General features: G+C 35.2%; 1 protein-coding gene across 2 annotated transcripts; it reads right to left on the bottom strand.

Annotated features, from left to right (window-relative positions):
* Window positions 1-3,173: 3,173 nt before the first annotated feature.
* Window positions 3,174-27,509, bottom strand: coro2aa (coronin 2Aa). 2 transcript variants are annotated; one of them, XM_016285335.1, is made up of 13 exons: window positions 27,348-27,366; window positions 20,588-20,613; window positions 15,939-16,139; window positions 13,312-13,428; window positions 12,943-13,092; window positions 8,846-9,025; window positions 8,294-8,410; window positions 6,493-6,597; window positions 6,292-6,388; window positions 5,836-5,948; window positions 5,600-5,690; window positions 3,902-4,188; window positions 3,174-3,792 (listed from the first exon to the last, which is right to left on the bottom strand). In XM_016285335.1, the coding sequence occupies exons 3-13, from the start codon at window positions 16,137-16,139 to the stop codon at window positions 3,661-3,663; spliced, it is 1,590 nt and encodes a 529-aa protein (XP_016140821.1). In that variant the 5' UTR covers window positions 20,588-20,613; window positions 27,348-27,366; the 3' UTR covers window positions 3,174-3,660. The 2 variants fall into 2 exon arrangements, with proteins under 2 accessions (XP_016140821.1, XP_016140820.1); XM_016285334.1 differs by lacking the exon at window positions 20,588-20,613 and having other exon boundaries at window positions 27,348-27,509.

Below are 27,509 nucleotides of genomic sequence, written 5' to 3'. Positions count from 1 at the left end.
TAAAAGTGATCATATTTTTTCCATTGCATCATATTGTCTCGAATCACATTGTGTTGAATCGAATCGAATCGAAATCGGATCGCGCTGCATTGTAATAGGGGTGAATCGTATCTCATCGCATCGGTAGCTGCTTCATATCTATCTTTAATGTATCGTATCGTTGGCTATGCATCGAGATGCGTATCGTATCATCTCAGTCATGAGATGCACATCCCTAGTATGTATAGTTCATTACAAAGGACCGAAAACCAATCACAAAGAGTACTTTCTTCGTTTAAAAACTTGAGATGCAGTAGGATGGGGAAAAACCGCCATCATTTTTAATTTGACATGGCTTTCTAAACAACATCATCTCCGCATTGATGTTCTCTTTTTCCACAATATTTTGAATTCTAGTGGGTTCAACTGGATAGGCTAACAAAAGCATTAAAATGCTATGACACTTCGTCGTCGCATTTCGTGAACCACTGATAAGGCTGCCTGACGCACACCTAAAATGTGGATTTTTATTTTAAATTCGACGAATATCCGAAATTTTAATTTCTTTTTGACAGCCCTGATGTATATACTGTATATTCTGAAGACGCGAGTGCAACGGTGATAGATGTCCCTCTAGAAAATGTGATAGGCCTAAATATGCGTTCAGTGTGAACGGCTTGGTTTCGATTTTGACGTAAACAACATCATCTCCGCATTGATTTTCTCTTTTTCCACAATATTTTGAATGAACAACGTAGCAGCGCCGCATCTAGTGGGTTCAACTGGATAGGCTAACAAAAGCATTAAAATACTATGACACTTCGTCGTCGCATTTCGTGAACCACTGATAAGGCTGCCTGACGCACACCTAAAATGGGGATTTTTATTTTAAATTCGACGAATATTCGAAATTCTAATTTTTTTTGGACAGCCCTAGTAATATATACCCATTGTAAAATGCAAATTGTTTATATGGTTTGTTTAGGACTTATTACTTTTGTATTGCCATTTTCAGTGGGCTAGACACACCTGCAACACTACTGTATTCTTATAAACACAGGCAAGGCTACAAATTACACCTAGGTTCTCAACCAAGGGCCCGGGACCCACTTTAGGGTGCCTGAGTAAACTTCCAAAGGGGCCAGAAGATGTCTCAAAATTGTTAAAATAAATTATATGAAATCATTTAACAATGAAAATGTTGAAATCTGTTGAAAATCAATAATGCAACATGTAAACGGATTTGTGTTTTTCACTCTGGAGAAAACAATCAGGAACTTTGCATGCCCCTCTAGATTCTCACTCCCATAATCTTTTAATTGGCCAATTCAACAGTATATATAAATCATACTCTGATTCTAGTAATACTTAGATATAAATGTCAGACTCTCCATGTCAACACCTCTTTAGTTTTGTTGAATATGGCATTACAAGAAATGTGTTAAATGTGTTTGTGTCTGTGTGAATTTGAGTGTTACAATACAGATGAATTAGCAATTTAAAGGAAATAACATGCATTTAAACAGCATTTACTGAATTGAATAAATTGCATATATTTTCAATTCATTTTGACCAGTCTGTCAAAGCTGTGTGTGTTTGAGAGGCAGGCATGAATATCACCCAAACTGCCTGGAAATGGATACCAGTCACAATTTATTTTAAATATGAGTGGCAGGTGGAACAGAGACCGATACAATCCAATGAAATTCCCGCAATTTGTGAAAAAAGAATGGAAGAGCCATCTAAGGGCTGTTTGTGTGTGTGTGTGTGTGTGTGTGTGTGGTTCCCTGTGATTCACACATTTGCTCATTCATAGAAACTTTTTTGTATATGACGCACAATTGAAAATGACATATCCAGGCTTAAATCTGGATTCTTTCGAAAATACTTGACCAGTCTTAAAATAAATTATGAACATATATCTCAGTTAATAAAGTGGCCCATTTTAGATTAAACTAAGGCAGCAACCAAGTTTTCTTTCATGAAATAAAATAGTTTTGTCTGGTTATTATAAAGATCATCAAGGTTTTATCCATGACACATTACTTTTATATTTTAATCATTGTATGTTTTTCTGTAACACAACAGCATTTATTATCTTCAGCAATGTCTGTTAATAAAACAGTTAATCTTTTCTTCATGTTAGTTCACAGTCCATTAACTAATGTTACATCTTTTGATTTAAAAAAAAATTAAATGTTGAAATTAACAAAGATTCATAAATAATATAAAAAGTCTTGTTCATTGTTAGTTCATATGAACTAATGTTAACAAATGAAACCATGTCAAGTATAGTTGTGGCAATCATTTATTTGAACGCCTTATTGAGTCTCCAAAAGCCTCTTTATTTGGCTATTTTATCTGATAGCCCAAATTAGTGTATTTATTTTAGTTTACGATTAAAAAAGACAAGACTGCAATCAAGGTTGTTTGGACAACATTTAGTAAATATCTTGAAATATTTCAGCAACAACACTTAAAATAGCATCTTTAACCTCTTATTCGATTATATATTCTGACGTGTGCATATACAGATCCATATATAAACAGAACATTATTCAAATAATTTGTAAAAAGGATGGCTTGTTCAAATTTGTGAAAGGCTCCTAATGGACGACTATTTTTTAAAACTGTAATTTTGAGTTAAACACAGTAAACCAATAAAATGTGGTGGTACTTTCATGCATTTTGAACAGTTTGGCAGTTCATAGCAAGCATGTTGCAGAATAGGATTTTGTCAGTGGATGGCCCATATGCTTGAAGGAATTACTGAACCTAAACTGGACTTTCCTTAGATATTGTGTGAACCCCAGCCAGTTCCCACAACGCTACCACTTCAGTGCATGCTGGGATTTGGTAAACTCTTTTATCAGCATTTCAACAAACAGAAAACGAAATATCTTAAACATAAGATGATAATGCACATGTGTAGAACTCACATTTTCAAATTTACCTCCCTTTGTTCTAAAAATCTGCATTTGCATAATTATTATTAAACTTTCATCCCACATCACTCATCCATTTGCACAGAAATTTAAATAGAAAATTAATCTGAAAAATAAATCTCATTACAATTATATTCGAGCAAAATCTCAAATAACCCAATTTATAAAACAAAACACACATATGCTCATTTAGACCATTTTTAAAAAATAGTAAAAAAAAAAAAAAAACACATTTAAACAAGTCTGATCACAAGCTAAAAAAAAAATGTTTGCATAGTGCTAAAGTCTAATACAAATTTCCATGAAGGTTGTATAGTATATATGTGCACAAAACGTGCATACAAGGAATGACTTTCCATAAAGAGACACTAGAAATGTGGATGTAACCAATGTGTTTCCTTAAGGCGCGGTCACATTAGCGAAATTTCGTGGGAAAAAAGGTCTATTGTCCATTGTCACAAGTGTAGCGATGCATGAAGCCCAGAGTCACTTTCAATCCAAGCAGCTTTCTATTGGTCAATGACTCAAATTCGTGTGACCAACTTAAACACAAACTCTGAGGGGAACTGTTTTGCCATCAAACGAAACTCCCGATCGCAAGGATTCCTCTAGAAATGACTGGACTTCTGTAAATGTGACTGCACCTTTACAGCATAATTCATGAGGCAGAACATTTTTATGTGAATGTTAGTGAAGCAGACAAGTTTTTTGACAGTGTACTGTACTACAGTTTCTTTTAAAGATTGGCTTGTGAGTTTCTCACATTTTTGATCTCCAATTCCAACTGTTTTATCCGCACATCCTTCTGGTTAAGCTGCTCCTTCAGCCTTCGGATCTCTTCCTGCTGCTTATAAAACATTTGTCGTAGCTATATGCAGAAACACATACATAAACACACATTAGAGGAAGTATGAAACCTTTTTATGCACGTAGCCCCTTAGTTAAGGGTGATACCTGCTAAGCTATATGTAGTATACCTCATTCTCTGTTTTTGGTGGCGAGCAGTGCGTGGAATCTAGTTTTCCATTGCTGACGTAGGTTGTAGAGCTGCTCTTTTCATCTGTGGATGGGAGCAGCGAGGTAGGGGGGTATACTTTGCGTGCGTTCCCTTCTTTGGCATCCAGCCGTTCCTGAATCAGCAGTGATAGTCCTGGCCGACTACGAGAATGCTGTGTCTCCATCGAGTCTGTTGGGTCTTTCCCTGAGCCCAGTTCCACATATGAGTCCAGTTTACTTCCAGGCCTCAGAGATATCATCACAGGACCTGCAGAGGAAGTAATTAAGTTTTATTCTCTGAATCACTAAAAAAACTGTTGTATTATTTCTATGACATTAGCAATAATGCATAAACAAACAACCATTTAAAAAAAATAATTAAAGCTGCAGTCCGTAAGTTTAGCCTTTTTGTCGCCATCTCTGTTTGAAAACCTGCAATTGCAGCTGTGTGCGGAATTATCTTCCTTGCTGGGTTGTGCTGCGGATGAATCTAATGTTTTGAGGAGTATGTGTGTCAGTCAGTCACCGCACCGGTGTGGATATAGGCTATTCTAGCCTATTTCTTGGAATATATGACTCAAATAAGCATTTTCACCGGATATTGTCATCTGAACAAGTAAGTAACAAGTCTGCCACGTTTGTTCTGACCAACTGAGGAAAAAAGCATTACAATAAATCGCGCTACCAACGGTGCTTTAATCTAAAGATTGGTTAGCTCATATCACATCAAACCGTGCAAATTATTATTACTGTTATACTTTATTCTCAAATTGTTAACGTTAAAACAACATCAGCATTGCGTGACTACTAAGCGAGTAGATTTCAATTTCTGTACAGTCTAATCTCTAATTGTTATACCACTCAAATTTCATATTAAGAAATTCTTTTAACCCAAAAAGGAAATTATGCTCCCTTCGAACTGGTTTTCTTTAAATACAAATCTTTGTAATCCCAGACTATCTGTAATCAGAAGCACATTTATAACTGGAATATAATTACATTTCATTCACATGTGTTTCATAAACACATAATCCTTTATGGATTACAATCTGCCATCAAAATGATACATTTAATTATTCCAGCTGCTGTGAGAAATGGCTATAAACGATCTGCCACCTGCAGGATCCTCACATGCGATAGCCTAGTAGCCGGGACAACTTCTTTATGTTTACAGACGTGACGTAATGACGCAGCGGCATGCTCGAATTTCCCGCGAAAGCCTACCCGTACCACTCAAATTAGAAAACATTATTATAAGATGACCGTTAAGTAAGGCGATGGTTTCGAAAGCTGGTTATGTACTTGCTCAAATATTGATATTCAGATAATTTTTTACCAAAACAAGTTACGGACTGCAGGTTTAAGGATTCATGCAACTGATTTAAAAGTGACAATAAAAACTTGTTACAAAAAAAATATATATATTTAAAATAAACGTTGTTCTTTGGAACTTCCTATTTTTCAAAGACTCCTGATTTATCATAGTTTCCAGAAAAATATTAGGCCGATATCAAATATGAAATATTATATTAGTATATATATCAAAATATTACTGTTTCTAGTGTATTTTTGACCAAATAAATGAAGCTTTGGTGAGCATATGAGACCCAAAACATACAACCAATAAATAAATATATATATATATATATATATATATATTTTTTTTTTTAGACTCAAACCTTTGTTTAGACCACTGATCCACTCATCTGCTGTCATGGAAGGCTTGTTCCCAGCTGTCATGGGGTAAATGTCCTCTTGATAGGACTCTGACTGCAGAACAGAACACAATAACATCTGTGAGACTGCTAGGGATCCTCATCAACAAGGATAGCATAGTAAAGTGAGAACTAGCTCGACTTTTTGTCATATTTCTTTTTTTGTATTTGAATGCATGTGAACAGAATTGTATATATACCCTTCGTGGAACAATCATGGATAGAGGTTCTATGAGACTTTTGATTGTCACTAGCTTGTAGAATCTGAAGATTTCACAGGAACACACATCAAGACCTCTCTTTGGCATGACACCTGGAAGAGAATGCAAATACATGTTCTGATTTAAGTCACAATTATTTCAAACATATTACTTTTAATATATTAATATACAGTTAATATCAAATAACACACTACAGTTAAAATTACAATCAAGTATTTTAAATGAGCTTATGTTAGCCAGCACATAAAGTACGATTATTAAAACAATGATTTGATATGTACTTTAAACTTTTCATTTGACGTTACTACAAAGTGCACTTTTTTAAGTGATGAAGATGAAGCTGAACATTCTCTACAAAAATGTACAATTAGTATAAATATGTCTGTGTCATGTTTTTGTGTGTGTATACATGTAAACTATACATAGAGTACTCACCCATTCCCTTCTGTGGTAGAAGAGACCGGTATTCAGTCAAATAGTGCACATATGGCTTCTCTGGGCTGATTTCATAGTATCTGATATTTCCATCACCCTAAAGATTAAAGGAGCATTGTGTTATCCATTAATAACCTGTATCATCAATACAGCAGTAAAAAACTATTTGCCGATTTGGTAGTTTAGGTTATATGTACTCACTTTTCCAGCTATGTAAAGCATGTGTGTGTCAGGGTCATAAAACGGGAAGAGAACACCAGAGGAGCCGTCCAAGTCCTCTGAATAAGATGGCTGAGAGAGGTCCTCCTGCAGAACACACACGTACATATGATTTTGGCACTTAATATAGCTAATACTGTTAGATTACAATTTTATGTTATTATTTTTTTTTAAAGCAAAACCACCAAAAATACCAATGAAAAGTTATTACTACATTGGATCCATATTTAACTCGTCTCAGGAAGATAGATGAATTGCATTGTAAAGGTCAGTAAAATAACTGCTATGTCATGATTGTAACACTAGGGCTAAATCGTCTAGGTTACTTGTGTAACCCTCGTTCCCTGAAGGAGGGAACGGAGACATTACGTCAGTCGTGACTGACGAATTGGGATCTCGCCCAAGAGCCCAATCACCTTCGAGTGTTGACTAAACAAGCAAATGACAGTTGGCGTGCGTGTTTCGCCACGTGCACCCCGCCCCACAGCGCGGGTATAAAAGGAGAGCACGTGCAAACGCACATCAGTTTTTCGCTGAGGAGCCGAGACTACGTGCCCCGGCCGTACAGCGGTGGTACAGCAACTGTGGCGACGGAACGTAACGTCTCCGTTCCCTCCTTCAGGGAACGAGGGTTACACAAGTAACCTAGACGTTCCCGTTGATTGAGGAGCACAAAAGCGCACGCATTAATGAACAAATAAGTCTGGAGCTGTGATAAACACCTTGTGCACAGCTATGGCATATGACACAGCGCTGCCAACATGGCTATTGCTCCTATAACAGCTTTTTTATCAGTTATTTTGTATTTGGGTCGTTATATTTCTCACATATTTCTGCTCATTCTAAATCAGATACAGATAAAGTAGCACAGTAAAGATTACATTAATATGAATGCATTAGTGAGAGCGATTGCGTGTGTGAATTAATTCTACCTGGCAGCGTCTCTCTACTAGTAGTGAAGCTGTGGAATTTAGTTATTAAGAAATAAATGCTTGAACTTTTCAGTTTCTAAGCTATTTTATTGAGAAATCACAGAACAGTGTTGACAATACATTTCCGCGCTGAATGATTCTGTGTGTGTGATGTACGCGCTACTGTCTGTAGCCTATGTGTGTACGTTACAGTGTAGCAGCGCATTAGATTAGACCGGCGATTAACTTACCTGTGCAATAAGCTGTTTAAAACGTGCATTCTCCCGTTCAATTTCGAGCATCCAGTAATATAATCACACATGACTTCTGGAGCGCTTTCAGAATATGCATTTATTTGTCATTTGAACCGTTTGGAAACAGAGCGTAAATGTGGAAGTCCTTCAAAGATTTCTTATCCTGTGGCGCCCACTATAGGACCAGCGACTAGTCGACGTCAAGCTTAAAGCGTCATGGCAGAGCATTGAAGTCGACTAGTCGATTAGTCGGTGCAACCCCTAGTACACACACATATATTATGTTCACAAAAACATTTGTTTTGGATGCGATTAATCGTTGCCCAGCACTAGTTCAAATTTTAAAATATTGTTTGCAATTAGTTCAAAATGATTACCCTACTAGAATTAGACCTACTATTTCCTTTACCATTCTATTCTATTCTTTTATACTTTATACCATTATATGAAAATGGTTCCCTAATGTTCAAGACATGGTTACGGTCTTGTTTTATAAGCAGGCTAGCCATTGTTGCTCAGATCGCAAATTTATTTCAATTAATAAATGAAAAATTTGCCCTAAAAAGAAGACTGTGTGTTTTTATACAAATAAAGAAGCCTATTTTGAGAATCACCTACCTGATCCCATAGTGCAATCTGACGATGGTTCCAGCGTGAATTGCCCGTAGAGAGGAGCATTTTCAGGTTTCCAAGAAATAGCACTTTACTGGCTTTGTGTGATTTGCAGTTGGTCTCCTGAAATCACACATTACACTTCAGTAAGATTTTTAAATAAATGCACATTCCCTTTGATAAAAAATATACTTGGTGAAAAAAAATCAATCAACCATGTCCTATAAAATGACAAATCATGAACTGAAGTCTTGTGTTCATCTGAGTGACATGAAGAGACACTACAGTGTGAATGTAAGACTCTGAGTTGCTGCTGACCTCTGGGTAAAGGTTTTAAAGGTGTTAGTTTTGGATGTGTGGTGTCAGAGGGGCAGCCAAGGGGAAGTACATTTCTGTGCAAGTACACATATGATATGCTGTGTGTGTCCCAGCTCATAATTGAAATTAAGTGTAGGACTAATTACTGGGTTAAAGTTGCATAGAATAATAATAAAAATATAAGCCTCAAAAACATATGCATGACAGATAGAGAAGAACATCAGGCTAAAGGCAACACACCTGTAAAAGGGTGCCAGTACGTGGGTCAATCACTCTGATCTTCTTGTCCTTACAAGAGGTGGCGAGCCAACTGCCGTCTGTGTTAAAGGACATGGACAGAACCACATCTGAGTGCACACTGATGGACCGCACAGGGTTCTTGATCACCTGTTCAGGAACATCAAGCTTCCACACCATAACCTACACATCAACACACAAACAAAACACACTTAAGGTAAATTAAGTCACATTTACTGACATCTAATGCATGTACACTATACTGTTCAATAACCGGGCTTTAAAGTTTAATGCTATAATAAAAAAAAAAACCTAGTACACTTGAATTAAAACTCCAGTACACTTCTGTATATGAGCAAAAATTCATATCTCTGTATTTTTTGGCTGATTTGTGGTATATGGTAGCCTATATATCTCGGTATTTCATATTTGGATTAAACAAATAAAGTGAATGTAAGCATGTAGGCATATATTATGTGCAAAAAAGGGTTAAAATCACATTACATTGTAACATTGCACTCTAAAAACAAAAATAATCCTTTTAAAGCAGAAGTTAAAGTTACTAAACTAAAAATGAAAATAATAAAAAGCACACACATTAAACAGCGAGTCTCTGTCAGCCTCACACGCAGCCTTTCTGTCAGAGCATCTGACGGGGCGAGCGCGAGCCGCTTTGAACTGAAACTATAAACTATAGGCTACTAGGACAGAAATAAAATGCAGAAATTATTTAAATGCAAAACCCCCCCCCAAAAAAACCCGCTCTGATTGGTTGAACTTCATCTTTTTCTGTTGCTTGTTTTGAATACTGCGCGTGGACAGAAGCGTCACTAGATTTTTGCGTAGTTTAGAGTGACAAATTGTACCAGCGTACAAAATGTGTACAGGTTGGCAGGTCTGCTAATGGCTGCTGAAAATATAGCTTTGCCATTACAGAAATAAATTGCATTTTAAAATATATTCAAATAGAAACTAGTTATTTTAAATCATGAGAATATTTCACAATATTACTGTTTTACTGTATTTTTGATCATAATAAATAGTGTCAAAAACGTTCAAAATCTTACCAACCTCTGAATGGCACCACTGCAAATTAAATTTCAGCTGTATTTTTCTTTAAAGAATATAAATTATTCCTCCACACAAAGTTTAGATCTCATTGATTAAAATCAGCTTAAGACTGGGGCAGAACATTTCATTCTTTACTGTGGGAATCAGTTTTTATACACACTACACTCTATCATTTTTTGTAGAGACATTTTACAGGTAAGAATCCTACAGTTACTGCAGAAACAGTGCAAGGAATGCGAGATACTGTGAGTGTGCATATGCGCTGTGAAGGCTGTTGCTCTACACCCACCTTCACTGCCTCAGGACAGCAAACACAAAAAAAAACTCAAACACAAAAAAGTGAGGAAAGGGCAGGGGGACCATGAATAAGAAGATTGGGAAACAGTGATGCTTAAAACCACTTTTGTTCCGTACAAAATGCGTACAGATTGGCAGGGCTGCTAATGGCTGCTGAAAATATAGCTTTGCCATTACAGAAATAAATTGCATTTTAAAATATATTCAAATAGAAACTAGTTATTTTAAATCATGAGAATATTTCACAATATTACTGTTTACTGTATTTTTGATCATAATAAATAGTGTCAAAAACGTTCAAAATCTTACCAACCTCTGAATGGCACCACTGCAAATTAAATTTCAGCTGTATTTTTCTTTAAAGAATATAAATTATTCCTCCACACAAAGTTTAGATCTCATTGATTAAAATCAGCTTAAGACTGGGGCAGAACATTTCATTCTTTACTGTGGGAATCAGTTTTTATACACACTACACTCTATCATTTTTTGTAGAGACATTTTACAGGTAAGAATCCTACAGTTACTGCAGAAACAGTGCAAGGAATGCGAGATACTGTGAGTGTGCATATGCGCTGTGAAGGCTGTTGCTCTACACCCACCTTCACTGCCTCAGGACAGCAAACACAAAAAAAAACTCAAACACAAAAAAGTGAGGAAAGGGCAGGGGGACCATGAATAAGAAGATTGGGAAACAGTGATGCTTAAAACCACTTTTGTTCTAAGGGGGGCTGGGAGCAGGGCAATGGGCAACAAATGGAGGTGGGAAGTCACTACTTAGACAAGAAATCACGATTTAGAAACAACAAATCGGTCTGGCTATGAGCAAGAAATGTACTGTAATATGGACTATAGAAACACATCCAGACACAAAAATGCATCAGATGTTTATTTTAACTTAAAGGGGTCATAGGATGCCCATTTTCCACAAGTTGATATGATTCTTTAGGGTCTTAATGAAAAGTCTGTAACACAGTTTGGTTAAAATTTCTCAATGGTAGTGTAAAAAAACACCTTTTTTATCCTGTCAAAAACAGCTCTTTTCAGAGCATGCAGATTTGTAGCATTTTCCTTTAAATGTTAATGAGCTCTACTGATCTCTTCCGAGCTGCTCTCTGAGGGACTGTTTACTTTAGTAAACAGTTTTTTTCATCCTGAAACTTGCTAATTAGCACATTAGGAAAGGCGATTTGCAAAGATTCATTAAAAAAACCTTACACTCACTTCTTCTGTAGGTGAAGCTGGATCACGAATGATTTGCACGAACATAGACGCATTTATGTAGATCGGGGCGCATTCCCTTAAAAAACTAACATAATCCACTGCGTCTTCAGCGGCTCAGATGTCGGTATTAAACGACGACTGCTATGTTCATTATTACATCCAACAACAGAAGGCATCAATCGCTTAGGAGTCATGCTTGTCTACAACTGCTCCAGCGGTGAAACAATGGCGGACTGATGACAGCTCACTCAGGGCGGGTCTAAGTTAAGACGCCAGTTCAGTCTGTGCTGAAACGCTACTGTCAATCGAACTATCGTGGGAGGGGCCTGTCTGTGTGACGTCACACAGACAGGCATCTGAGATCGGCTCGATTTGAGAAAGGGGTAAAGATTTTAGTAGATTAACAAAAGACTACTGGGTGGATTTTTATCATTTTAGGGTGGTTGTATACACACACTGCCAACACACATTTCAGTTCAAACAACTTGTAAAAGTGCATGTAGCATTATATTATATTTAAATCTAATTTAACTTTAGATTAACCTAAACAGTTAGCTCTGTTTCTTGATAAAAAAGGAATCACTAAAATTTTAATCTACACCCAGGGACAACAACTATTTAATTATTCTGATCATATTATATCGTTATACAATTACTACAGATCTAAAATAAAAGTAAATACTCATAGGGCTGTAAAAAAGACAACAAATATAGTACATAAAGGGTAATATTAGAGCTCAGTGTTTAATATAAAAATAAGCATCTATTATAATAGCTAGATTAAAAAAGTCGGTGTTGCCCTATTTTATTTCTCTTGACCAAACAAGTTTCAGTATAGAAAAACTGACTCAGGATGTAATGTTGAACACTACATACTATGAGGCACATTCACTGCGGATACAGCTATATTAAATTTATATACTGAATAATCACTTATTTAAGAGATCCCTCAGCCTCTCTTCCAATATTAATAAGGTCACTGCAGATTTTTGGGTCTCTTTCAGGTTATAAATTAAATATACCAATACTCAGCTGCTGGTTTACAATTTTAACATTAAAAATGAACTCCTAATGGTATTTAAAGACTATTAAACCCTGATATTCCTAATATGTGGTACTAGATTTGCAACTTTTACCCACGAATATAGTGGTATTTTCCCCGTTTTTGTTCGGTTTATGTTTTATTTATTTATGCTTTATCCTCTGCTGGAGAGCAGAGGATAAATCATAAATAAACTTTTATTCTTTCTTTTTAAAATACATTTAAGTAATAACTAAACCATTATCCTTAAATATTATTTAAGTATTTTATTTGTTTCGCTCACACACTGAAACAATACAACTATTTCGACTCTGGCCACTGGAAAGGAAGTTTAGGATTATTAAACAGTGATGTGTGCTAAGAGCTTATTATCCCTGTGAATATTTTAAATGTCTACCTGGGGGCCAGTTCTCAGAAATCCTGTCTGTCTTCATTCCATGAGAAAGTATGTGTGTAGTTTAAGTACCTGATAGTCATAGCCAGTACTGAAAATGATGTTGTCAGCAGTGGGATGCCATTCAATAAGTCCGACACGTCGTGAATGACACTGCAGTTCCTTCCGAGGCACTGTGATGTTCTTCAAAACACCATGTTCAGGGATATCCCAGATCTTTACCTGAACAACAAACATGGGCACAAATGATAAACTGTATACATGTGAACACAATGTTAAAATGTAACAAGAACTTCTGTCTGAAATCAGCTACTGATCTGAAGGTAGAAAGTGGGATATGATATGAGATAATCAGATCCATTTTAGTCAGTAAAATGTGAACATGAACCAGTCTGAATTTGTGGTGTTGAGTGTATGCACACACTATATGTCCACACTTACTGTGGTGTCCTCTGAACAAGATGCTATGCAGAAGTCATTAAAAGGATTCCATTTGATGTCAAGTACATTGCCTCTGTGACCAGAAACCTTCGGATGATGAGGATCAACCTTGCCAGTCTGAGAAGACACACAGATAATTACACACCAATATTTGTGTAAATATAGAGAAGACAATCATGGGGTCAAGGTTTGAAGTATATTTAGCATGGCCTAGTTAGTCTGTGCTGATAAAATTATCTACAGAGTTAAAAAGCTGTAATCAGCGATTATCTTAAATGTTATAACTTAATGTATTTAAGTTGAATATTAATCTTAAATCGTATATTTGACAAATAAAACCAGTTAATTATTTAGGTTAATATTATTTTCAGTGTTCAAAAAAAAGTTTGCAATTAAAAACTGTACAGTTTAAAAAAATTAGGGGACAGTAAGAAGACAGAAAGACACATTAAATTGAACAAGCGTGATGGAAAATACATAATTTTATAATGTTCCACAAGACTTCTATTTCATATAAAAGCTGTTATTTTGAACTTTATATTTATCAAAGAATCCACAATGATATAAGCAGTTCAGCAACATTAATAATAAGAAATGTTCCTTAAGCACTGAATCAACATATTAGAATGATTTCTGAAGGATCATGTGACACTAAAGTATATAGTATATATAAAACATTCAGCTGTTTTCAGTATTTGTGTTTTAAATATAAATCTCACTAAAACAAGTGACAACATTGTTGAGAACACTTATATTCAATTATACATTCAACAGTCAGAAAAAGAAAACGAGCCAAAATGCTTCTCAATTTACTTTTTATACAGTTATTTAGATATTTTACTAAAAAACAAGATCCAGATGAGACTGTTTGTAGTGTAGCACAAAAAAAAACTAGATCTAAGTCATTGCAAGTTTGACCAAGAATCATAGCATAGAAATGTGTTTGCAAAAGACACAAGTCTCAACAAGGAGAACATCCTTCAGTAGCCAAAAAACAATTACGTAACACAAATGACTCAGTTAACAGGTGACGAAACTTGACTTTATCATTTTTCATATCTAAACTGGCAACTGTGGGCATTGGTTCTGGGTAAAGGCACTAAAATGTTGAAATGTTGAAACATGCATTAACTTAGTATTAAGTATTGTGTGGTCAGACCACTTTATTTTATATGTTGTTTGCTACAAAAGCACATTTAATTGTGCACTTAAGTTAACAATAATATAACACCACTTTTTTTAGACAACATTTAATGTTGGGGGAAAGGAGAAGAGACAGACAATACAGAAAGATGCCTCAAGGCTTTCATGTAACCTGTGCCATTCTTGAGACATGAGGTAATACAGTATCTGACTGAACATGAGACAGTCAACAGACCAATAAAATCACACAGAGAGCTAAAGTGTGTCAGAACAGGTAAGCGTGTAGAAGGGTGTGTGTGACAGAAAGAAAAAGTGTGAGAAGCTATTTTTGTATGTTAGGCTGTAAAATAATAGAAACTCATAAATATGCAGATAAAAAGGTCTTCATTTGCCCTAAAGAAAAGTGATGCATAAGATACTGTAACTTATGTAACTCACCAGGTTGTCCTTTAACCTCCCTATTATGTTAAAAAACTGGGTGCAAATTTGAGTCACGGGTCAAATAGACCTACATTTGTTTCCATCCAATTTACCAAAAATGTACACTGTGAAAACAGTAATGACTTTCCTAAAACAAGAAAACCTCTATTGTAGCTTGTCAGAGAATGAAAAATATTAAATTTGTGAAAAAAAAAATGATTTGACAATTTGACCCCAACACAAAAGTAACAAAAATTGTAGTGTATGTTGAAACTTTGCAAGTGGGTCAAAGACATTTAAATGTCTGCATCAAAATAAATTTTACAAAAGTGATTTTATATACATAGAAAGCACATTAAATGCAAGTAAAGTGTCTACTTTTAAGGTTTCAAATAAGTTTTGGGATAATAAAATGTCAAAATGTGGGATCGGTGTACATTTTCATTCAGTGTAACACTTATATTTATGTAAAAATTGAAACAACATACTTATTCTGACCTGTACATATTAAAATATATAAAAGAATAAGTGAGCATACTAAATTGTAGTGCATTTTAAATGAGTAAAAAAGTATTGCTGACAAATGGCCAAAATGGAATAGTATAGTATTTGGGGAAATACTAATGACATTTTATAATGTCATAAACTGATTCTTGTGGTAAATATGCCTGACAAGATTGTTACACTGAATTACATTTTAGTGTCAGTTTTCTGTAAATCATGGTAAAAATGTATGATATTTATTTTTTTCCGCAGAAAAAAAATAATTAATTGAACTGGACACTTTCTAATGTACTGAAACATAACAATAACAATTCAAAGCAGTATTAGACTTATTGATTTGATGCTTAAAAACCCTTTTTCGTCTTTTACCCATGCACATTCATGACCCTAAATGAGAAATATTCAAAGAATTTCAAGAAGGAAATAGTTAACCAGTATTTCAATCAGTCTGAAAATTTAACGTGGGTCTAAATAATGCAAGCACAACAGGAGGGTATTAAAAGCATTTAAAGTCCATATATTATCAGTGCTAGTCAAAGATATGAACGCGTTTCACTCACGTGATTGATGGACAGTACCAGGAAGGCCCCACCCCCTGCACATTCAGTGATGACGGCGATAAAGCGAGGGTTGACGGTGCAGAGGTGATTGTCATGAACACTCCGGGTGATGGGGACACCATCATAGCAGTTCTCTTTTGTGACCGGCTTCCCAAACACATGGCGATACTTGGAACTACGGTACTGAGGACGCCATGTCATCTAGATTGAAACAGAAGATAGATACACATTTGACATTACTGCCGATGCCAAAATGGCACAAGTTTTGAAAAAGACATAAACAGGCCTACGGGGGCCTACACATTTTTTTAAAGTTCTTCTGAAAGTTCTGTGTAGAAAGAGTATTTTTCTGGGTAAGTCTAATATTCAATGAAGATCATGAAATGTAACAGAACACAAACATAAAAGTTACTTGGCCTGCAACAACTAATCAGTAAAGATTAAGGACACAGTCTGACAAATGGAGACGATACTCATTTCTAATCTACAAATGCCCCACCTGGTATTGTGTTTTTTTATTATGATTTCATTTATTACTTTTCCAAAGGATCTTAAAGGGGTCATATGATGTGATTTCAAGTTTTCCTTTCTCTTTGTAGTGTTACAAGCTCTTGGTGCATAAAGAAGATCTGTAAAGTTGCAAAGACTAAAGTCTCAAATCCAAAGAGATATTCTTTATAAAAGTTAAGAGTCAGCCACGCCTACCTAAAACGGCTCATTCTAACACGCCCCCACATGTCTACGTCACTATGTGGAAATATTAGCATAATGCCGCCCAAATGCATGGCTTCAGTAACAGCGGTAGTGTTGCCGCAGCCATGTCAGGGAGACGGTGTGTGTTTCAGTGCGAAAGCAAAAGCACTTTATTTGGCCTTCCGAACGTAGATGCAATTAGGAATCATTGTTTAAGATTTATTTACAACAGAACAGCACAATCCAGATGTTCGAATTTGTGCAACGAATTTTATGGACGACAGTTTTTTGAACCTAGAAGAGTACAAGGCTGGTTGTGCACAAAGGCTATTTCTAAGAAAAAAAAGGGTAAATTCCGACTTTGCGATGACAATCTAGTGCTTCTGAATCAGCGACTGTAAGTATGTTTTGTTATTAGTTTAAGTATTTGCTATTGACTGTTCAAATGCGGAGTTTTGCACAGCGCAGAGTAATGCGTCGTGTGTGTGTATGAGGGGAACAGGGTCACATCACAGGAGAGTGAACTGCCTGTCAGAAATCATAGCAAGTAAGCTGTTTTAACCGCGGCTTGTGTACTGCATCATCACTGTGTCTGTCACGCGACTCTGTTGCCCTTTCGGGGTTGAACTGATGGTAAAATTAACGACATTATTAACTGTCTTGATATTTACTTTGAAAGCTGAAGCTGGCGATTATGGTAAGGGGCGTTACATTTCCGACGTGTGCTTGTGGTGTTCGGCCAATCACAATGCCCTGGTCAGCTGGCCAATCAGAGAAGACTGCGCTTGTCAAAAGTGGGGGCTTTGTTGAAAACTACGTGTTTCAGAAAGGTGGGGCATAGAGGACCTACAATAATGTACAGTATTTGAAAAAGAATGTGTTTTTTGAACAAATACACAAAATAATGATCTTTAAAATAGCATCATATGACCCCTTTAAAAGAGGGAACTGGAAAGGAATGTCCATGACGCAAATATAGCAGCCTCCAGGTCAAAGAGTGAAATATGCTATTGTGTGCATCAAAAAACTGAAATAATAATAATATTGCAACAAAAACTGCAATAATTTGACTAAAATTACTAATAAAACAGGTGTTGTTAGTGTTCTATTCAATATATAGCATAGTCATCTATTCACATATATTATTATAGCCTTAAATGTCCACATTTGTCTAAAGAAGGACACTGGGCTAAATGTATTTATGTATTTTTTTTTTCAATAAATACAAGGGGAAAAAACTAATATTGTGAAAGATGATTATAATTCACAATAACCATTTTCTAGTTTAATGTATTTTAGACTTTTAATATTCCTGTGATGGCAAAGCTGAATTTTCAGCAGCCATTACTCCAGTCTTCAGTGTCACATGAGTCATGACCCTTCAGAAATAATTCTAATATGCTGACTTGGTACTCAAGAAAGTTGTGCTGCTTAATATTTTTATGAGAACTTTGGTTAATTTTTTCAGGATTCTTCGATGAGCAAAAAGTTCAAATTAATTGAAAGAAAAAAAACATCTACAGGTGAATCAATTATCACTAGACTTGTACATAATCTTAACCTGCACAATTCCACAGAGAGCTACACAGATTTCCACAGAATTCTAACTCACATTCAAAAATATCTACACATATCCATCCGATACATGTTTGATTATTACATTTTATAGCAAATTTTTGATGATACTCTCAGCTACCCCATAAAAATTTCCACGTGGGCATAATAATCATCAGTGGTGGACGAAGTACACAAATCAAGTACTTGAGTAAAAGTACAGATACATATAATAAAATATTACTCCAGTAAATGTACTCCTTTTTCAATTTTACTCGAGTGAAAGTACAAAAGTACTCGATTTTTTTATGTACTTAAGTAAAAAAGTACTGATAGATAGATTTATTTTGCCATTTTATATAGGCTACTTAATTTAATTTTATATCAGCACATCTTTTTTATAATCCTACTTCTCAAAATACATGGGATTTTCCCAAAATAACCACTATATGGAGTCAAGATATATTTTTGTTGTTGATATGGACTACGTTGACGAGAGTAATGTAGTAATGTTCACTGTGAAGCTGCGATATACCTGATAGAAAACAGATTTGACCATCTGATTTTCACCAGTAAGAAAAAACGTGTTTTAAAGCTTGTTGTTTTGCAGAACATATATGACATGAGAATGCATGTCATATACGCCTGAAGTTAGGAAGAACATTTTAAGGAAAATATAATTATATTTTCATAATGATTTTTTTCTTCTCAAACCTCGTCTGTGGTGTAAAAACACCCCTGGCCAAATGCCCCCAGAGGGCATCACTTCCCACTTTGATAATTACTGTAGTTAACCATGTTCTGAACATCACAGCCTTTATTTTCCCCCAGATGTAATCTATCTAGGTGGTTGAATAAAAATATTTGGAGTTTATATCTAAAAATTGCCTCAACTTAACACCAGCAAGCTTGTTAGCTAGACAGTTAGCATCAGCTAACAATATTTACTTATTTTCAGTATGGTTATGAATAAACATTCATATCTGTCTACTCGGCTAGTTAATCCAAACAATATAAAAGTTTATACTGTTGATAAACTATATAAAAACAGACGTCACATAGGGCTAAATGCGTCCACCACTGATAATCATCACCCTCTGCAGGAAACAATGAAGAAAAATCTCACTAGCCAACTTCCAACAGCTTCACAAATTCACAAAATGCCTGTCAGAAATGTCTGCAACAACCCTGATGAATGTGTAGATAAATGCATTGTGAAAACAGCATGACTGGTTTTGATTGAAGGATAAAGTTAACAGGTACTAGCAAGATCAAACTGCAGAAAGTCTGGTGTTTCCACAACCTTTATTTATTTTTTTTGTATGTTTGATCTGCTCTCCCGGTTGCCTATAAGACAAATTTCTCCTAAGGGAGACAATAAAAGAGAAACTTAAACTTAAACTTAACTTGATTTACATATCCGAGTTGTGTGCAACTGAATTCTGAGTGTGGAGATCCAATTCTGGAGAATATGGTGACTAAAACAGATAGCAGTTACAGATTTGACGGTTTATAGCTGCCTGACTGGAACTGCAACTATATGCAACTAAAAATGTTCAGGTGATTCCATAGTATACCGAAGTACACACAAAACAACGCACATATTAACCTGATACACACCTGAGATTAACATACTAATCTTCCCTTAAATGCAATGCATTCTGGACGGAAAAACAGTCTTAACTAGACAATACAGGCCAAGCATGGAACAACAAGTATCCTAACACTATATTCTATGCCTGATAATTTATTAGAAAACATAAATCCATACTAAAATATATTGAAGTTAAATAGAGAGCATGAAACACTGCAACACTGTTAAATATATCAGCATATCTTCTGTGGCAGGATTTGTATATGTTTGAGTTGTTCAGCTTTCAAAGGCTGGTGTAATAATTAACCAAGTGATGGATTATCTAGTGTGGGTGTGGTGGTAGGTAACAATAGATATCAAAATCATGACAATACCACAACCCTCTTATTAATGTTTGAAGCATAATTAATAAAGTAACTAAAACATTAAGAGTAGATGTCATCCAGACAGACACAATGTGGAACATGACATTTAAATCCATATTTCTAGACGAAAAGTTTACAATTATTATATTTTTCTTTTTCCTGTTGTTTGTAGCTTTACACCTTTACAACACCACATTAACTTACAGTGTCTTTATATCAATTACTGCATTAACATAACCAAAAAAGTTTAAGCCTTGACATGCAGATAATAATAGTAACAGTATCAGTACCATAACTATAATAGTATAGTATGCATTATAATATCTCTCCAAACTCCATGTGGCCTAATATAGTTTTTAAAGATCTGAATGGTTCATTTAAGTGAGAATGCAATATATCTGAATCACAAAGTAACATCAAAATTAATTGTGGCAACTACTCACTCTGTCTGTGTTGAGCACACGAAGACCTGAGAGAACAGAGGTGAAGATGCAGAAATAAAACTGGAGAAAATATCCCTATCTGCCACTTCCGCAGGCAGAGTTATTCCATTTAAGATCTCTTGTAAAACATCACAGACAAAGAAAATATGACAATAAAGGAAGAAAATCCTAAAGACTGTGAGAAAACAGATGGTAAACTTCTGCCCTGCAGCCTCAGTAAATGTGGACAGAATGCCAGCAGCACGTCCAGTGTTTGTGAGCGAAGCAGGTAAGAGATCATGTGTGCACACTCCCTAAATGGGTGGCGCCTCACAGCAGAAAACACAGGGGATGGGTAGGTGTGAAGGAAAGATAGGACAAATTCTCCACACTGATTTCCTGTACATTCATCAATAGGGCTAGGGTGTTAAAATGTCTTAATACTTCTATATTCAATAAATATATTGACATTTGTGTATTATTTGCTTTAAGATTGCTTTTAAAGAAATGTTTTTATTCTGATTTTTATTTATTATTTTATTAATTTTTATTTATTTATTTGAACTCATATGCACTAATATAACAAACTTCTAATGAACAGCCAAAGGTATAAACATTTTCACTGAAACATTTACTGAAATAAGTCACACAAAGACTTAGTGATCATGCATACAAACTATTGAATCAGACTATGAATCTATTCAGTGAAATAGACAAGTTTGAATTTATTCACAGGAATGAATCGCACAAACAATAATGGCATTTTTACTGCTTTAGTATAAAGCGATTAAAATATTTCTCTAAACACTCTCATACTTATGAGTTGTGAGGCAAGGAAAGATTAAAACCACTGCAATATTCACAAGATTTTAAATAATAATTTATTCCATGGAGCTGTGGTGTGACAACCTATTTTTTCTATTTTTGTTCAAGGACCTATATTTAGTTTCTCTATTCTTTTGGATGCGCGTGCTTTTGTTCATTTTTTCCCCCAAAAGAATGTATTGTGAATATTTGGCATATCACCCATTCTTGGTGGTATTCAAATCTGAATCTGTCTGCTGCAAGACAGACATTTCAACTGAGCCGAAGCAAAGGCTGTTTTTCTGTGTTACTGTACAACAAGGAAAGTTCAGGTCATTACCAAGTGTTGTCTGAGAACAGCAGAGGCTTGATAGAAATATGTTTATGCTATGTAAATAAGCAGGGTAAAACAAATACACAGGAAATGAGGACTGGAGTCGTAAAAGTGGTAGAGTTACTGGATGCACCTCAATATGAGAAGCGTAAACACACACAGGGACAGAGTCCAGTCCACAGGTCAGGTTTAGTCTAAAAAGAGAAGACGGAAGTTGGAGAAGTATCACTTCTATCAGATGACTTCACGTTTCACCTGGAAGGTAAGATAGTAACTGAACACCTGCAAGGCATAAGAGGATAGGAATCACTGAAAAACCTGCTAACTGCATCTTTTTGCTGACTTGCTGCAGGTGAACGTTGATCACTAAAAAAAAAGAAGAAGAAGAAGTTCACACTACCATTAGTGATGAGGTCAGGATCTGTTATCCAAGCAATTAGAGAGCAGCTTGACATACAGCTTTCTGGAGGCCTTTAGAGCTGACTAATGTGCAGAGATTACAGACATTATGCTAATAACCAGCTACAACAGAGGAAAAGCTCTATGGGTCCAGATCTTTCAGTGTGGAAAGGTGTTTGATCTTGAATGAGGAGATCTGCATTTTGACAATACACCGCCTGGTTTCAGTGTCTGGGCCATTGAGGCCTCACTAAATCCTGACTGTGAGGATGGGGCACTGGTATTGGTATTGTCTTGGAGTATCCAGGTCACTGACTGTTGTTATGTTAATTGACCCTAAAATCTTGAGAAAGACTGTGTTTTTTGATATGATAAATGTCAGCTATGGGCTCTCTAGGATGGTCTGGTTGAGTTTGTTTATCCTGTTTCAACTCTTCACTCTTGCAAAGAAGAAGAAGATCTTTAGGGGAAGTTTGATCTGGAATGAGTGCATGTCCTGAATAAATAATGATAAAAACGAACAACTTTATTGCTTTATTGCACCAACGCAGGATCATGAAACTGAGTCAGTAATAGTATCTGTTTACTGGCACCCCTAAAGTCCAAAAATAAGCCAGTGACATGATAGCAGTTGTAGCAACAAATGTGATAAAAGCTTGATCATGTCTACAGCTTTCAACACAAAATGTTACAATAAAATCTTGTTCTTACCTGTATAAGTGTAGTAAAAAAAATTCAGTTATTTATGCAAGAATATTAGAGTCCAAATAAACTAAATAAACCAGCCCAGGCTCAATGAAAATCAAGATATTTCTGCACAATGAAATTTCATTTCTTCTTGCATGTTTCAAAACATTTACAAAGTGAAATGCCAGTCAGTGGCACTAAAAGAGCATTTGGTTTTATCAGAAAAAAATTAATGTGAATCTGGCAACGTTATATTACATTGGTTGTTGTACATATTGTGGCAGTTCCGAAATGAAATGTCCTGTAAGTGGTGCTAAAAGGTTAATGCTCTATAGCAAATAACGTACCAACTACACTAAACCCTATAACCTAAACCTAACCAAAAAGCAAACATGAGATTAAAAAGTAGTTTCTGAAGCAACCATGCTAAAAACTAAATTTCCAGGTTAGAACACATCTGTGTAAACATGTTTTGCATATGCCCACCCAATACATTCTGTCTGCATGCGGTCTGCTTAGCAATTACTCAAACATCTTTATTTGGGACTGGTAGGAGGTGATCTACTTTTGGGTTTGGTGAAATCATTAAGGTGAGCAACAGTTTGTCAATGCATGTGTTGAGCAAGGAAAAATGTAAATATATTACCAATGTGCTAAAGCTGAAGGACGTGACTCATTTGCACAGCTCTTTTTTTTCTTCAAAATGTGGGACTGTTCAATTTGACTTTCAAAGCATACATTTGAATTTTCCTCTTAAGAGAGAAAATCTAGCTACTGAGGCTCACTAATCTGCTGGTCCTGAAAGAGAAACTTCCAGATATAAACATCTCCATTCCTGAGAAACAAAACAGTCTATGATTATGTATTTAGCTATTACACAACATGAATAGTATAGTTGCTTGTTAAGTCAAAATTGTGCAACATCACTCAAAGCTCACAAAGTGAATCACAGGTTATAATAATGTTTGCAATATGGGTGGAAAGTACATATGTGCTCCACGGTTTTACTCTGCTAGCAGACACAGTATTGATTTATATAATAAAGGTAATATGTTAATAAGGAACTATGGCTTCCTCAGAAACTCAGTGATCAGTATTTTTACAGTTCATAAGTTAAGTGTGCTAAATTTGTGCAACAACTGCTGTTTCTTAAATATATGTTAACATTACCAACATAACAAAATTGTAATTTCTCCTCCAAACAGATGATGAAAGGGGAACTTATGTGATGTATTAGTGTGTATTATAATATTATGGCACTGTATATTATATAATAGATCCACATAAAATTTGTTGATATAAATCATGAATGTCTATTAATGATTTGTTCACCTGCCTAAATGAGGGAAACTATATATCCTATATTGTAAACAATACAGCCATCTGCTCATCTAAACACTATACGACATTCAGAAGAGTTTATGAAACCTGAAACTAAATCAATATGTTTATTGACTAATACAAAGCAGGGATGTGCTGCACACACAAACTGTATAATGACTTGAGCATTACAGAGGGATGTGAAGTCAGGAAGATTCCATGCCATTCAATAACCCACTTAAGAAGAGAGGATGCTGGGAAAGGCTCCTTGATGGGTTTTAGAGTGGGTACAGTAACTTTAATGTGAAGCTAAAAATAAAACAAACTGGTGACGGATGGATCTCTCTCTCTCTACACACACACACACACACACACACACACACACTATGAAACAGCATGTATGTATATAAGAGTTGTTTCATATGTTGCTTATTTGTTAAGGGTTTGTAAGCTGCAGCATGAATAAATGAGGTGGTCAGGATTGTTTTGATGTTTCCTGACTTGATTTATGTTGATTTATGTTTTTGTCACCATTGTAAGTTATTTGTTTTGTATGGGTTACAAGCTCTTTTTTATGATGTTTGTTGATTGTTATTGAGGTTTCTGTGCTAATTGTTGAGGACCTATATTTTATTACTGCACACATAGTACCATTCTTCAGAGGTCAAGATCACAGTTCAAATTAACTGTGTATAAGAATGAAATATTTATAAGAAGGCTTATAAGAAGATTTCTGGCATTGCTAATTTATTATTTGCTCAACAAGAATTATGTACATGTTCCGACATTATCTTTTTAGAAGAATGAGAAATTGTTATTTATTGAATGATCAAATTAAATTTGGACAAGGAAAATAGCATTACGTATTACGATTATGTCAAGAGAACCTAACATTATTGATGAGAATATGCAGACTTGTTTCTTTGCCCAACAGCTCAACAACTGAGTGATGGACTGCCATTCTAAAAAAAAACATTGAATCAATATATGGGTGTGCATTTCCATCCACAAATGTCTAACTTCACCAAAAGCAAGACAAAATGAAAGACAGTCTCTGTGAATTGATTCCCTGTCAGGTCAAGACCGAGCTAATGTCATCAATTAGAGTTGAGTTTGTTTTTTTATGTACAATACCGAACCAGCATATTAGAATGATTTCTGAATGATCAGAAAAAAAAGTCATTTTAATTTGTAAGAATATTTCACAATATTACTGTTTTTACTTTATTTTTGATCAAACAAATGTAGTCTTGGTGAACTTTTTTTCTAAATCATAGAAAAAACTGATAGTGTATTGTTTAACCTCCTTAACTGACTGTTCAACAATAACCTGCTAGTCCATTAATTGACCGCCTTAACTCATCTATGACCTTTCACTAAGGTCATCAACTGAAGGTAAAAAGCTAGAAGTGAAAAGTAAAAAAATTCCAAGATCTTTGAATATCAAGATATTGATGTAACTTCTTATTTGAGTAGAAACTTCTACAGTTATTTACAACCAAATACAAAATGGAACAAATAATGAACAAATGATCTGTTCACACCAAGAGTGGGATTCATTTTAAACAGCGCACAGTTGTATTTAATAAAAATATAGAATGCAAAACAAAGAAGCAAAGAATGCTGATGGGGCCATAAACACCAAATGTGCTACATCTTCAGCGGCTCTGGACATGTGATTAAAATACATGAACATATTAGTTCATGTATTTGCTAAACGAATAATAATAATAATAATAATAATAAATAAATACAATTCGAAACACTCACCAAGGTGAATTACTGGCACTTTTATCTAAAGCTACTTGTGTGACGACAGTGCTAGCAAATGGATTATATACAATTGTGTATTGTTCATCAATGCAGCTTCAACCAAACCTTTTCCGAGTAAGAAAGAGGGTTAAGCATACTAATTGGCATTGTTCTTTTCACCCTGTACAGATGCTCATAAAAAATATTTTGCTACAGTATTCTCACCTGACCTGAAATCAACCAACAAATCAAACTCCTCACTCAGCCTATGCTGAGAATTATCACTGAACGGTTGCAAATGTACAGAAAACAATACTGGACAGAGGAGCTAGAGTCATATGTGTCCAGGTAAAGACCCAGACTATAGCAGCACTCATGGCTCATGGACGTGTCTGAACACGACCACACCTCTCTTTGACATGTTTCACCCTCAGGACTTTGACACCTAGCAACCCTTCTGAACTGTCTTTCTTTACCTGGCCTCCCCTGAGTGTCGGTCTGTCTCACTCAGCAATACAGCCAGGCCATTTCCTCCATTTAATATTAAAGAATGAAAGTATTCAAGACAATTCAACTAAACATTAGTGGTCTGACAGACATGTGTTTTATGATAACTGATTATGATAATGATTATTTGATTTAGTATTTTCAAAGAGTAAGCCTAAAATTAGAATTCATGTCCAGGTTACTTGTCTGATAAAAATAATAAATTGTATTCAGATTATCAAAACTGTGGTTGTAATAGTCACAAATGGAAAATGGACACTTAACTGGATAGTTCATCCAAAAATGAACACGACGACTGCATTTTCATTTTTCAAGGGCTATCTCTTTAATGAATGTGATAATATATCTGTCAATAAATAAAAAAAATGTTTATCCTTCATTTTAAAGGTGTGCAGTGAAAGCATTTGCGCTACAGAAATACATCACATGTAAGTGTCAGTTCAGCTCTAGAAGGGATAATGAAAAAGTAAATAAACACAATAAAACAAATATCATTTTATAATAAGTTTTCATGTGTTGACATTAGATAACTAGCCTATAAGTTAACATGTACTAACAGTAAAAATAGGCCTATCTCTAAAGCTTTTATTAATTTTAATTAACTAATCAAACTCATGATGTAACAAATGTATTGCTCATTGTTAGTTATGTCACTGCATTAAAACTAATGGGACCTTAATGCTGTGTTACCAAAATGAACACAGTAGACCACATAAGATGAGATAGGTTACAAGAAAACAATCTGAATTAGCCTATAAAAGAAAGCCTTCTACAATGAACTGGTAGAATGATCAACTCTACACTTTTTTGGCAATTTATCAAATGATGTTCTAAGGTCTCCTAAACTCGCTCTATCAACCGTCAATAAAATAGCCTCTAATAATAATAATAATAATAAAAAATGACATAAAAAACACAGTTTGGAACACAGTCTGGAAAACTACAGCTAAGTGTATATATAATTATGGGTTTTCTTACCTTTGTGATGGTCATGCAGTATGAGGAGAACTGAGAATAACCCACGGCTACTAGATCCGCGCCTTTTTAAACACTCACTCGCAGAAATGTGTCAGAGAGAGAGAGAAAGAGACAGAGAGAGAGAGAGAGAGACAGAGATTATAGGATGATGCCGCAGTGTTT

The sequence above is a fragment of the Sinocyclocheilus grahami genome, unplaced genomic scaffold (genome assembly GCF_001515645.1).
Source record: "Sinocyclocheilus grahami isolate Dianchi unplaced genomic scaffold, SAMN03320097.WGS_v1.1 scaffold196.1, whole genome shotgun sequence".
NCBI lineage: Eukaryota > Metazoa > Chordata > Actinopteri > Cypriniformes > Cyprinidae > Sinocyclocheilus > Sinocyclocheilus grahami.
The sequence above is the reverse complement of the archived record's forward strand: the minus strand, read 5'-3'. Positions and strand labels throughout refer to the sequence as shown.

Excerpts from the sequence above, each read along its gene's own strand:
- coro2aa (XM_016285334.1), bottom strand. Across the intron at positions 6,598-8,293 it reads AGATTGCACTATGGGATCAG|GAGGACCTCTCTCAGCCATC; the intron begins GTAGGTGATTCT and ends TGTGTTCTGCAG. Across the intron at positions 3,793-3,901 it reads CACCAAAAACAGAGAATGAG|CTACGACAAATGTTTTATAA; the intron begins GTATACTACATA and ends TTCTGCATATAG.